The sequence below is a fragment of the Gopherus flavomarginatus genome, chromosome 4 (assembly GCF_025201925.1).
Source record: "Gopherus flavomarginatus isolate rGopFla2 chromosome 4, rGopFla2.mat.asm, whole genome shotgun sequence".
Taxonomy (NCBI): domain Eukaryota; kingdom Metazoa; phylum Chordata; order Testudines; family Testudinidae; genus Gopherus; species Gopherus flavomarginatus.
In genome coordinates, this window is record NC_066620.1 from 118,747,125 (window position 1) to 118,760,372 (window position 13,248).

The following is a 13,248-nucleotide window of genomic DNA, read 5'->3' on the forward strand; positions in this document are numbered from 1 at the left end:
GGTTGAGCTAGGGCCTGGTGACAGAATCAGGCAACCACAATTGGTTTCCTGTGGCCCACTCCCTTCACCATAGCATCTGAGCCCCCTTCAGATGTATTGGAGAATCAGTTATTAGCTTTATTAAACTTAGCTTTATGGCTGTGCTGATAAGGAGTGGCCATGCTCTTGTTGAACTGCTTTATTTATTGGGAAGCTGGGCCTTCCATTGGTTTGCTATAAATCTCTGCCCTTTTCCTGAAAGACCAGTTGTTTGAACTTTATAGGAGAAGGGCTATGTTATAGTGTGTGTGTGCCGGGGGGCGGGGGGAGTTATTAGAGAAGCAGGAGAAATTCTACAGAGACAGATAGAGAAGGAGCAAACAGACAAACAACGTGAACGAGCACAGGGTGCCCCTGAGAAAAGCCTAGAGGGAGAGCTGTTTGAAAGGGTTTGGTGCTATGAGCAAAGAAACTTCATCCTGTTTGGTTCCTCCTGTGTTCAGAGAGACAAGGACTTTGTAGGTTCTTTATCTGTAGCAAAGATACCTGACTGCATCATTAATTTCTCGTCCTACAGGAAATACCGGCAGGGCCCAGAACTTTTACCTGCTACTTAGGTCAGAAGTGGTAGCACAAATATCTCCTTCACTTTATCGGTTATGATCCAAACAATATAAAAAACAATTTTAAAGCAAAACATGTATGGTGAAAGCACTCATTTAGGAGAGAGGATTTATTAAAAGCCTTGAAGTTTCTGCTCACCAGTTGTTTTTTTGAAAGGCAAGTAAAATATTTTGTTCAGTATAGTTGGTTCCTTGTGGTGAGACAAGTGAATAGATTTTGTGCAAGACTGATTAAAATCTCTATGTAGATAGCTTTGCTAAAGCATAATAACAACAACAATATCCCAAAGGTCCTTGTTGGATTGGGGGCTCGTTGTCTTGAGTGCTGTACAAGCATACAGTGTGAAAAGTTCCCTGTCCTGACGAGCTTTACAGTCAATGTAGAAAAGACAAAATAGTGCTAGAAAGGCAACATATATGGAAAATGTTGAAAGTACAAAACCAGTTCTTTGCATTTTTTTTCTTTGAGGATTTTTTTATTTCATTTCCCCAAACTATCTGCCAGCACCCTGTCCCGTCTCGCAAGCCAGCCTTCCCTGTTATTGCTGTTCAAAATGTTCTCCTTTCATCTTACCCCCACCCTCTAGCAGTTGTATCTCGTTCCAGAATGAACAGGGACCTGAAAGTATTGGACTGTATTGTTTCCAAGTTCTTTAATCCTTTTTTACCACAGAGGTGATGCTTCCAGCGCTGTGATCTCCAGCCACCCACCACTCACTGCTACTACTGTAACTCTGCAAAATTTCTTTCTCTCTGGGGAGCGCCTGTCTTCTCAGAGTAATGGGACTGCTGCCCGGTGGAGGAGGGCAAATATAAGAACAGCCATACAGGGTCATACCAAGGGTCCATCCAGCCCAGTATCCTGTCTTCCGACAGTGGCCAATGTCAGGTGCCCCAGAGGGAATGAACAGAACAGGTAATCATCAAGTGATCCATCCCCTGTTACTCATTCCCAGCTTCTGGCACACAGAGGCTAGGGACACCATCCGTGCCTATCCTGGCTAATAGCCATTGAGGGACCTAACCTCCATGAATGTATCTAGTTCTTTTTTTGAACCCTGTTATAGTCTTGGCCTTCACAACATCCTCTGGCAAGGAGTTCCACAGGTTGACTGTGTGTTGTATGAAAAAAATACTTCCCTTTGCTTGTTTTAAACCTGCTGCCTATTAATTTCATTTGGTGGCCCCTAGTTCTTGTGTTATGAGAAGGAGTAAATAACACTTCCTTATTTACTTTCTCCACACTAGTCATGATTTTATAGACCTCTGTTATATGTCATCTCTTTCCAAGCTGAAAAGTCCCAGTCTTACTAATCTCTCCTCATACAGCAGCAATTCCATACCTCTAATTGTTTTTGTTGCCCTTTTCTGAACCTTTTCCAAGCCCGCTATATCTTTTTTTTGAGATGAGGCCACCACATCTGCATGCAGTTTTCAAGATATGGGCATACCATAGATTTATAAAAAGGCAATGTGATATTTTCTGTCATCTTATCTATCCCTTTCTTAATGATTCCCAACATTCTGTTTGCTTTTTTGACTGCAGTTGGCCACTGAGTGGATGTTTTCCGAGAACTATCCACAATGACTCCAAGATCTCTTTCTTGAGTAGCAACAGCTAATTTAGATCCCGTCATTTTACATGTATTTTATATGCTACTGGAGCAGAGATTGGAATCTAGGGAGAGCTGATAATGATTAGCAGTGGTTAGGCTGAAATTACCTACTTGCGTTTCAAGGATGTAAACATCAAGAAAGGAGTATAGTTGTGCTGGATTATCTAAACTGATATGACTCAGAATGATGGTATAAAACCAATAATAGAAAAACTTAAACTGACTATCAGGACAAAAATTCCTGATATCCCTTGTCCATGTGGGAAAATCATTGAGTTTAAAGAAGTACCAAGTTTTTTACAGAATTTTATAGAAAAATTATATACCTGCTATGAAATTCTATAAAATAACTACTAAATATTATCAGGAAAGAAGTTATTAAATTCTGTAAGTTTATAGCATATATAGGTTTCACACCTATTAAATTCTATACAGCTTATTGATGGGTGAGGTCTGTGGACGTGTCTCCCAGTAGAAGTGAAAGGAGACTCATTGCATCAATGATTTCAAACTAGAAGGGACATAACTGTGCATTGGCATAGGGATGGTATAGTGGGGGGGTTTTTTTTGTCTTTGATATCTATATAATATCAGCCAAGCTAAACTAAAATAATTTGTAGCCTACATTTATCATATACATGCCCTCAAGACATTCCATCTCAAATCCAGATTGGAATTTTCTCAAAATTTGGGGCTGTTTGGATGTAGGGTTTTGGTTTGGTTGCATGACACTGTTGTGGGTTGGCTTAAACCTCACTGAAACTTCATTTAAGATAGTGTAAGAATCCACTAAGTTCCTTTATGGAACCAGGTTCCTGAAATAGTAAGGGCCTTTGTGATGATTTGGAAATCTGTGTGTACAATTTATGAATTCTCTGGGAGATTGTGAACTCTCAATATGTGTTTTTATCAGACTGCAAACTCCATATGGAGTGTGAGGGCTTGTTGTGTTCCCAGTAGTGTCTTTACCTCCATGTTAGGCTGAAATTCCAAGGTGTAGTGGAGGGTCTATTGAAATACAAATATCCTAGACAATTGACTGGTTCCCAACAAGAAAAAAATTACTGTATTTTTCAGGGGAGAGGTTGATTAGCAATAAGGGCACTTCTGGGGACTGACCAGGAGGTCACCTAACTAAGGATCTGATCTCTTCACTCTCTTCAGCCATTTTCACCTGCTCAGGCTGACAGAAGCTGCTGCACAAGCCTTATGAGGCTGGAGGACCCTCCCTACCTGAACACAGATGTTCCCAAAGGACTTAAGAGCTAGAGTGAGGGGCATTGGATTCATGATGTTTGTTGTTTTCTACATGATCTGTTACTTCTGTGTATTTTTCATACTTAAATAAGGCACAATAACATCAGTGCTAAAGTCATGTTGAACGCTCTGCAATGCTATTCTGATGTTTTTTTCCTGAGAGCTGGAACAGTTTCCTGGTACTTTCTTTTTTAGAAGTTGCACCCCCAGACCCGTCTGGCCTCCCCTCAGTGGTGGTGAAGCAGAACTGCCTCTATCCTCTGACTCTATTAGTGGCTTGATCTATTAGTTGCTGTGGGAGGTGGGCCATGGCAGAGCAATAAGTGAGCAGCTGCTCTTGCCCAGCAGCTTCAAGAGGAAGGGACTGGCCAGCTGTGGCAGCTTGATGGAAGGCACTGCTGAGTTAGAGCCAGCTGCTGCGGGATGTGGAACTTGGGGCATACCAGGCTTCAGATCCTCTCCAGAACTGCCAGGTACACACCTGCCCAGGGGGGAGAGGCAGGACCTAAACCGCTAGCTGCCTGGCTGGCAGAATGACTCAGAGGATAGCCAGGGATATTAGGCTCCTGCTCCGCTCATACAAGAAGCAGAATGGGCTGCAGCACTCAGAGCTGCTGCTATACCAGTTTCCCAAGGCCAAGTCCTGGCACTACTCCTGCTGCCTTCTGGGCACCTGCTGGTGCAAGAGCTGCCTGAGCAATCTGGTACTTCTTATTTTACATGCTGTACTTACCACATGTCCCCTGTGAGAGTTAAACTGGAATCCAGAAGGCTCATACCTTCAATGGGATTCTGGGAGAGGGTGTTTTTTTAAAACTACAGGAAGTGTCTGAGTAGCCAGCCCTGAGCTGGGGTGTTAGGCTCCTGGGCCACATGATTACAGCTCTCTGGAGGGGCAGCATTCCAAAAGCATGTGTACAGACCGCAAGACAGGGATGGTGCCTGGACACTGTTCAGATTATGGAGGTTTAAAATTCCCGGGGATTCAACGGCACAGATATCTGGTGAGTTGCCAGCAAAAGGAGCCCAGACAGATCTGCGACAGCATCCAACCAACCAAAACACAGGGACGTGTGACCACCCAAAACAAAGGCACATGTCAGGCTGCTCAGGAATTTGAACTCTGTGACCAGAGGGGCTTCACTAAGTGTGGTTTCAGTGTCAGGGTGGGGAGTGAGAGAGAGAAGTCAGAAAAACACCAGAGAGGGCAGAAAGGAAGGCCGGGATACAGAACAGACACTGGGAACATGGACATGAGAAAAGCAAAAGAGCTTTGGGGCTAACTGCTGACTGGAAAGGGGCTTGGGACTGAGAGTAAAGACACTATCTCAGGCTGTTTGAATCCTGCTGTGTTGTAAATAAACAGGATTACATTTAAAAAAAAACTGACTTCATCACCAGTGTCTCCTCCCAACTGGAACAACCCTCAAGACCCTGATTTTTTGGCTAAATGCTCAAGTCAAAAGGAATAGTAATACAAAGTCCCCAGACACAGTTTGACTTCTCTCAGAAGAGGGAAAAGAGAAGAATTAGTATCTCGCCACAGATTTTTGTGTTTTAGGCAGGATAGAGACTGTTGTCCAACTTAAAGGCAGATTAAAAGCAGCAGTGGTAAGGATGATTATATGCTTCCATTGACTCAAAGAAAAAGCATATGGCACATAAAATGGTTTAACTATCAAGATCCAGAAATGGTCCCGAAATGTATAGAACACTGTGATACAAGTGCCTGCAGCTCTGGAGTAGTTATCAAATGCTTTACAATAGTTGCATTTTTTTTAACCAGCTGCTTATGGCATGTAGTTCTTTGCTATGTCCACCATTATTTTCCAAAAAGGAGAAAAATGCTATCTTAGAGCATGTGGTATTATACTTCTGACCCCTCCGAAGTGATTGATTCAAGGTTATCAAATCAGACAGCAGAGGAGTAAAGGAATCAGGAAGAGTTCAGGGTGCAGCCAATCCTTATTAGCATAAATCCACACTAATTTTAAATTGAGTTTTTGAAACCTAATTGAGCAGAATTTTCGAGCTCTGTTCAGAGTGAGCGACACATAAATTGAAACAATATAGCTACCATGAACCTTCTAATGAGCAGCGAGCACTACTGCCTTTCTTTTTGCCCTTTTAAGAGCCCTGACATTAAAAAGAACAGTTCAGTTAAGAGATCATTTCAAATCATTTGAACACTGTGACTGGTTAATATGTCCCAGTGCAAGATATATGCTAAGGTGAAGCCAGGGTATTTGCTTCAACTTTTATTTTCTAAGTGGGAGATCACTTTCTGGATGCAGTGTTGACTCCACTGGTGATTAAAATTATTTAAAAATATAGATAGATATACATGAGGATAGGCTTTGCACACCTACTGGAGAAGTTGCATTTACTGCACTCATACTGAAGAAAAGTAACATTCAGAGATTGTTTCAACCTATCAAAATCCTCCTTCAATGAAATTTGAGCAAATTAGTTTTTTTAAATTCTTTTAACTCCAATGTAATTCTAACTTTTATCCAGGCTGCCATTATCTTATGTCTTATTTACTGCATATTCTCTTCTCTGGTCTCAATAAATGCAATTTTGCCCCTCTTGTGCTGTTCCAAAGTGTTTCAAAGTGCTGTTTCAAAGATCATTTTCCTAGCCCATTGCTTTGACCATGTCATCCGTCTCTGTGCATACCTCCACTGTGCATACCTCCTTCTCTAAAGTAAACTACTTGTCTTCACTTCAAAGGCCATTCACAGTCTATCTGCACTGTCCTTATCTCTTATATGCTATAAAGAAGTCAACTTCTGCCTCTAATCCGCCAGTGGTGCTGGCCTTCATAGTCCGCTTGTTAAATTTTCAAACTTGGGAGGAGTTACTCATGAACAGCAACAAAGTCACCACACTGTCCTCCTTCAAAACTCTCCTTAAAACTCTTTTGCTGTGATCCCTACAACAACTTGGCAACAGTTAGGCTGCTGATGTCCTGGGACCGGAGCCTATCATGCTGGCCAATATTGTCTTAATGTATCTTTGTGCTCCCCCAGGCTGTTTATAGCTGGGGTTCTCAAACTTTTTTTTTTTTGCTGGGGCCCCCTCTGAAAATATTTCAGACTGTGACCCCCCCCACCCCAGAAAATTACTATAGTATTGCCACCCTTCTGCGCTGCTGCTGCATTGCCTTCAGAGCTGGGCAGCAGGAGAGTAGCGGCTGCTGACCCGGCTCCCAGCTTTGCAGGCAGCGCTTCCACCAGCAGCAGCACAGAAGTAAGTGTGGCAATACCATGCCTGCTGCAGGGCTCTACCTCTACTATTTGTTTCCTGGCATTTTTCCAGCCCTTCATCTCGCTACCCCCCCCAGCATTGTACTCTGGGCGGCTGCCTTGCTCTCCTTGTCCTAATTACGACTCTGATCTTGTGGACCCCCCGTACAATAACCTTGCGATCTCCTTTTGGGTCCAGACCCCCAGTTTGAGAAACACTGGTCTATGGTCACCTCTTTTCTCTTATATTTAGATTGAAAGTTGTAGGGCAGGGACTGTCTTTTTGTTGTTTGTGTGTTCAGTGCCCAGTACAATGTGGTCTTGGTCCTGTGTGCTCCTGCAATACAAACAATAATTAATAAATGATTGTTAGTAAAAAGTAGTAGTATACTTTTAAAAAAAAAAATCTTCAGTCATGGAGGGTCTGTCAAGGGCTGCATAGTCCATGGCACTGTGGATGCAACAGGAGCCTGTAGTTTTTAGATTGCCTGAGCTTAAAGCTCAGGAGAACACTTTCAAGGATAATTTAAAAGGACACATTTTGAGTTGGGTAATTTGACTTTGTTAATACTGTTATGGGGATCCTGTTTTAGAGATCTAAAACACAGTGGTGGCCTAAAGGAACTGTATAAAGGAGACAGACACCAGCCATTCTTGAAACAGTCTAAATCCTAGAAGATAAGGGAGCGATAACTCATTAATGCAGTCAGCAAAGACAATTCTAGGTTTTGTTGTGAACAGTAAATAAAATTAAGCTAATTAAATTTCTGTGTATTGATAGTGAGGCAATTCCATAACTGTTTTAAAGTGCTTCATTATTCAATTTAAAATTAAGAGCCCAGTTAATTGTGTTTTTCTAGCATTGAACATGCAGAGCAGCTTTAATAAGGGAGCTGTAACATTTGGAGACTAATTTGTTTTACAGTACAGGCTATGTAAAGTTCTTAACTGTCAAGGAGAATGAGTTTGGAGCATTAGAATTTAAAAACATTGGAGTCAAAATAAAGGAAATGCTTTAATATAAGGAAATTCTACTTTTGAAGCAAAAAATGCATTGCATTTTCAGAAACCTGTATTTAGAGTATTTTTTTAAAGGGGATTAGTCAGTTGTATTCTGCAGTAAAATCCCTCTACTGGAGAAATCAATAGCATTCAGGGAAAGGTGAAGAACACTTTTTAAAAGCATATTTTAACAAGAAATGTTAAATCCTTTTATTTTTTTCTTCTACTGCCATCCAACACTTTGCAGGAATAGACTCATTGAATTATTTGAGTTGCCTTGCAGTCTTCTGTAATACTGTATTTCAAAATTTCAGTCTTTTAGTCAACATAATCTACACTTTTGTCATCTTGAGTGTTTCTTAACAAATGGCTGACAAGTGTGTGCGTGCTGGGAAAGAACATGATTTTCCTTCCCCTTCCTTCTCCCTGGGCTGATGATCAGAACATAGATTGTAAGGAAGCTTCGACAAGTAGAAAGGAAGGAAACTGCAGCGTAATTTATTTATTTTAGAAAGCTTGGATCTGCCGACTTAAAAATAATTTATCATTGTGTAGACTGTCAAGACATTCGTTTTAAGTCTATGATTTAAACTGAGGAAATAAACAGCTAGAAAATCTTGCTTTCAAATGTAATGAGCTAACTAAGAGGAGGAAAGAGATACTTTCCAGGGTCGGCTCCAGGCACTAGCTCAGGAAGCAGGTGCTTGGGGCGGCCAAGGGGAAGGGGCAGCATGTCGGGCTCTTCAGCAGCAATTTGGGGGCTAGTCTCTCTTGGAGGGAAGGACTTGCTGCCGAAGAAGAAAGGAGCATGGTGGAGCTGCTGCCAATTACAATTGTGGCTCCCCCCCACCCCTGCCGCTTGGGGTGGCAAAAACCCTGGAGCCGGCCCTGCATGGTGCTTTTACTGTAGCTTGATAGCAGTGAAGCCTTTAAGTGTGTAATAGCTGTTCGGTATTGTAAGCTTTAGTAATACTGTTGATAGTTTGCATTTCAATGGTGCCTTCCATCTGCAGGTCTCTTTGAAAACATTAGCAAACTAAGCCTAACTTCACCTTTGTGAGATAGGTATTCTCCACCTTTGACAGATGGGAAAACTGAGTCACAAAGAACCTATGATGTACCAAAGGCCATCTAGTGAGTCAGTCACAGAATTGGCAATAGAATCCAGCTCTCCTGACATCCAGTCCTATGCTCTTACCACATGATACAATTTCAGATGACTATCGTATAAGAAAGGGATGTTTGAGATTTGTGTTAATGTAAGAGATGGTGGCTTTAAAAAGAGGAGGTATCTGAGTATATTTTTGTAATATTTCAGATCAGAGTTTTCTCTTCTGCTGGAGATGCGTTTTTTTTTTCTATTTCATTTGGCACTTTTTCCTAAGTTTCTTCTGCAATCAGAGCCATGCCTGTGGGGGTAGTTGGAGGTTTCACAGTTGACTCAATGCCATCTCTGACATAACAGCAGAAAAGGAAATTAAAATTGGTCTTCTCAGTATAAACTTTTATCATGAAATAAGGGAGAGTCAGTCCAATAAAATTGCTGTTGATAAAGATGATGGAATGTTCTTCACACTGGAATTTTCTTGGATTGAGGGGAGCCGAAATCTGTCAGGAGCATATAAATTGTAGCTTTCAGACAAGGTTATAATGGAGTGTGGGAAATGGTGCATTTTGACTGCTATAAGACAGAAAAAACTAAGATTCATGTTTCAATGCGTTAATGGTTAAAAATGAATAGTTTTACAGTGAGTCTGATGCAGCACTAACAGCTGGCTAATTTATAGCGGTATGTTTTTTCATTAGGAGAGGGCAGCTCTTTATAGAGAACCTAACCCCGTACTAAGACCATAAATGTTAGATGTAAAATGAAATGATTTAGTACGTGCCAGTAGCCCAGAAAACATACATATGCAGCTTTGACTCATTATGCATCCCCCCCTTTTTTTTGCCGGAAGCTTTAAATTTATTAAATTCCAATTTGCTGTCTTTATTGCCCAGCAATATTGCTTCGTGCTCAGAAATTCTGAGTTTAAGTTTTGGGTGGTATTTCTTATTCCTGGGGTTGATTGGGAAGTTGTACATTTCTACCTGAGGTGGGGATTTGCTAGGAGTAGGCAATGCTGCTGCAGGACAGATAATTGCCTCTGTTGATGAATGAGAAACAATGCTCCCAGTTTCAGAAACAGCTGCATCCACTTGTACTAGGAGAGGGATGCTGTCTGTGGGAAAGAGATGGTAACAGCTCTGCTGGAGCTAGAACTAGTCAATTTTTTTTGAACTTTTGAGTTTTCAATGAAATTTAAAATTTAATTTTCATTGGGGGTGAGGAGATGAACACAAACATTCCTTTGCAATTTTTGCAGTTTTTTGGTCACTCATGGAACTGATTTGAATTTTTTTTTATATTCAGGAATGGTGTTGCAGTTTCGACATTTTTCAAAAATCAGTAAACATATTATGAAAAATTCCTGTTTTCCATTTTTTTTACAGCTTTTTTTTTTCAACCAGCTCTAATTGGAGGGTGATTGATGTTAGGCAGTGCAATTTCAGGAAGTGGGTGACTGGTGCATAAGAACTAACAGAAAAGGGCAAACCCAGTATCCAGAAAGCTCTTGAAAATCCAGCAACTCTGTGCACAAGTTTTATGTAGAACTTTTGTTTACAATGGACTGATAAATTGATTTTAACTTTACAAAGTTTAGTAAGCTGTGCCAGTGATGCAACTCACACAATGTGATGCTGCTACTTGGAAAGCTAGGATCTCCTGTGAATAGTTCCCATTATTGAACAATGCAAGACGGATGTGACATGCTTGGCCTCTTGGGGTATGTCTACGTTGCAATTAAAAACCTGTTCCATTCGACTAGGGCTTGGGCTAAGGGACTGTTTAATTGCAGTGTAGATTTTTGGGCTTGGGCTGGAGACCAGGCTCTAGGACTGTGCAAGGTGAGAGGGTCCCAGAGCTCAGGGATTCTTAGTCGAAACCCTGTGAGCCTGCACGAGCTGGCACCGGCCAACCATAGATTTTAACTGTAGTGTAGATATACCCTGGGAGAGGTGGAAGACTCTGAACGTTTCCCAACTCTAGAGGGGAAACTCTTTGCTAGACGCTCCCATCATGGAAAACACAGCATGGCGAGATTGTGTTTGGATGTTTTAAAATATATTTGTTGGTACTTTTATGTCTTTGTCAAGAGGAAAAACACTCTTATAAGATATCTTTGCACTGTTTTCTCTTATTTATAGCGACGGAATGGAGAAGATATTCCAGTCGCCCAAACTAAAAATATCAATCACAGAAGATTTGCTGCTACCTTCAAGTTGCAAGAGGTGACAAAAACCGACCAGGATTTATATCGCTGTGTAACTCAGTCAGAGAGAGGCTCTGGAGTGTCCAATTTTGCTCAACTTATTGTGAGAGGTAAAGTTGCAAATATTTTCATTTTATGAAATTAAATACTCTGAACATCAATGCATCATATTTACATTTTTATTTAGCCACCAGATAGCACAATAAAATTACAGAAATCCTCAGAAAATAAAACTAAGGAATGTGGCTGTAAAGTTTGTCAGCCTCGTTTCTGACAAGTGCTTTCCATAGAATGGGATTCTATAAAAAGTTCTAATAATGCAGTGCTTGTAAAATATCATATTCCTTTCCGCTGTCTTCTAGATAATACTGGTTGAGATGAATACTGATAAACGTTTAACAAATAATTTTACAGATATGAAAGTATCTACTGTAATAAGTTAATTTTTACTTCTTAATGTTTTTGCCTTAGGCAGCCCTAGTGAAAATAGTAGATTTCCCTGTGACCTGAGAGACTCAGGTATATAAAAATTCCCTCAATTGTTCACCTGTCTGAGCGCTAGGTGCTTTTACGGAGATTTTGCTCTCAGCCTATTTGTGGGGTAGGGGAGAAGCAATGGTGTATTTGCTCAACCCCCATCTGAGAATGCTTTAAATGAATTTGTCCACTCAGAAGCATGGCAGCCTGCTGCTATGCACCCATGACTTATGCTTGGGGAGTGGGAGGGTTATGTTTTAATTAAGCTTGATGGCCCAGAAAGAAGGGTGTGATATTTTTCTGTTTCAGTTGGCCTTTTCTGACCCTGTTTCCTGACTTCAGGTGACCTTGTTGGTTTACTTTCTCTTAGGAAGTCTGGCAGTGGCTTAGAGTTTGAGATTTGGGGTCGTGGGGTATAAGGAGGCACTTGGTCTAGTCGTGAGAACACAGGACTGAGATTCAAGACTACTCAGTTCAGTTCCCAGCTTTGCAATTCACTTGCTGTGTGGTCTGGGGCAAGTCTTTTAACCTCTCTGTGGCTATCTTTACTCAACTGTTCAATTACCTACTCACACATTTGCAGTGAGGCTTAATTAATATTTTTGTAATGTGCTTTGAGACTCCCAGGTGAAAGGTGACTGACAAGTGCAAAATATTATTATTATTACAAAAACCATCATTAACTGGGCTCTGCCATTTCCTTGCTGAACAACCATTGGCTTTGGTAATGTTACCTGCTGTTTTGTGCAGTAATTAGTCATATTGTTTCTTCTAGTGGATCACTATATAATTTCCTTTTTAATGTGATAAAATTAGTCCTGTTGCAACATGAAAACTAATTTTTTGGTATAACTAAGAAACTAAAATATTCAGACGTTTGCCCAAGAAATGACTGATGTTTTTTAGTTCTTTCCAGTGCAAGAAAATAGTAAAGTAAAATAGTTTTTAAAAAGTTTTGGAAAATTCAAGTTAAAATATTGAAGTCCAGAGTAAAACTCAGCTTTATGACCTAATCTTAGCTTGATGGTAAGTAGCAATCTAGTCAATGCAGATATTTTATATATATATAGATTCTATTATTTTAAAAGTTAATTTTTTTTAAAAGTGTATATTGCACATTCTAGCATTAGAAGCTGAAGAATGTTAGCTATTTTATTCTATTTTAGTTAAATTTCTTTAATTGCTCTAACAGTTTTTCTACCAATGCATTGGTGTTGGACATCAGAATAAAAAATGGGTGTATAGGATTTGTTGCTCACTGTTATATTTGAAAAACAATATACCATAATATATTTTCTTGTTTGTCTGGGTAACCACCAAATAAATCTTGTTAGCCAAAAACATACCCTTGGGGGTCAGCTACCTTGGTGTTAAAACTATGCTGAAAATTAACCATAATGACAGGTCCTATATCTCAGTGTCGCTTTAAAGCTGACATCCTGCTACATGGATACAAAAGACGGTAATTTTAAAGGAAATTTTTGGGCCACTGATATGAATTACCTTTAATAAGAGCTGGCATAGTATTGCCCATTGTCAAAGATGACCCTGGGATAAGAGTTTATTAGTGCATTTCCTCCTAAACTGAAAGTGACAGGGCTTGCTTAGGGCCTTTTTATTGCTGTTTGTAACAAATGAAAATTTCACTGTGAAATTCTCATGCTGAAGAGTATTGATCTATGTGTACTCACAGCCAGAGGAAAAAAAAAATACGGTGAAACACAATTTACTT

At 40.4% G+C, this 13,248-nt stretch overlaps 1 protein-coding gene across 12 annotated transcripts in view; it reads left to right on the plus strand.

Annotated features, from left to right (window-relative positions):
• PTPRK (protein tyrosine phosphatase receptor type K) overlaps window positions 1-13,248 on the plus strand; it is a 616,176-nt gene that overhangs the window by 327,470 nt on the left and 275,458 nt on the right. For all 12 annotated transcript variants that reach the window (XM_050949447.1, XM_050949436.1, XM_050949438.1 and 9 more), the window contains exon 6: window positions 10,975-11,149. In XM_050949447.1, the coding sequence (XP_050805404.1) occupies window positions 10,975-11,149 (175 nt within the window). The remainder of the gene's footprint in view (window positions 1-10,974; window positions 11,150-13,248) is intronic.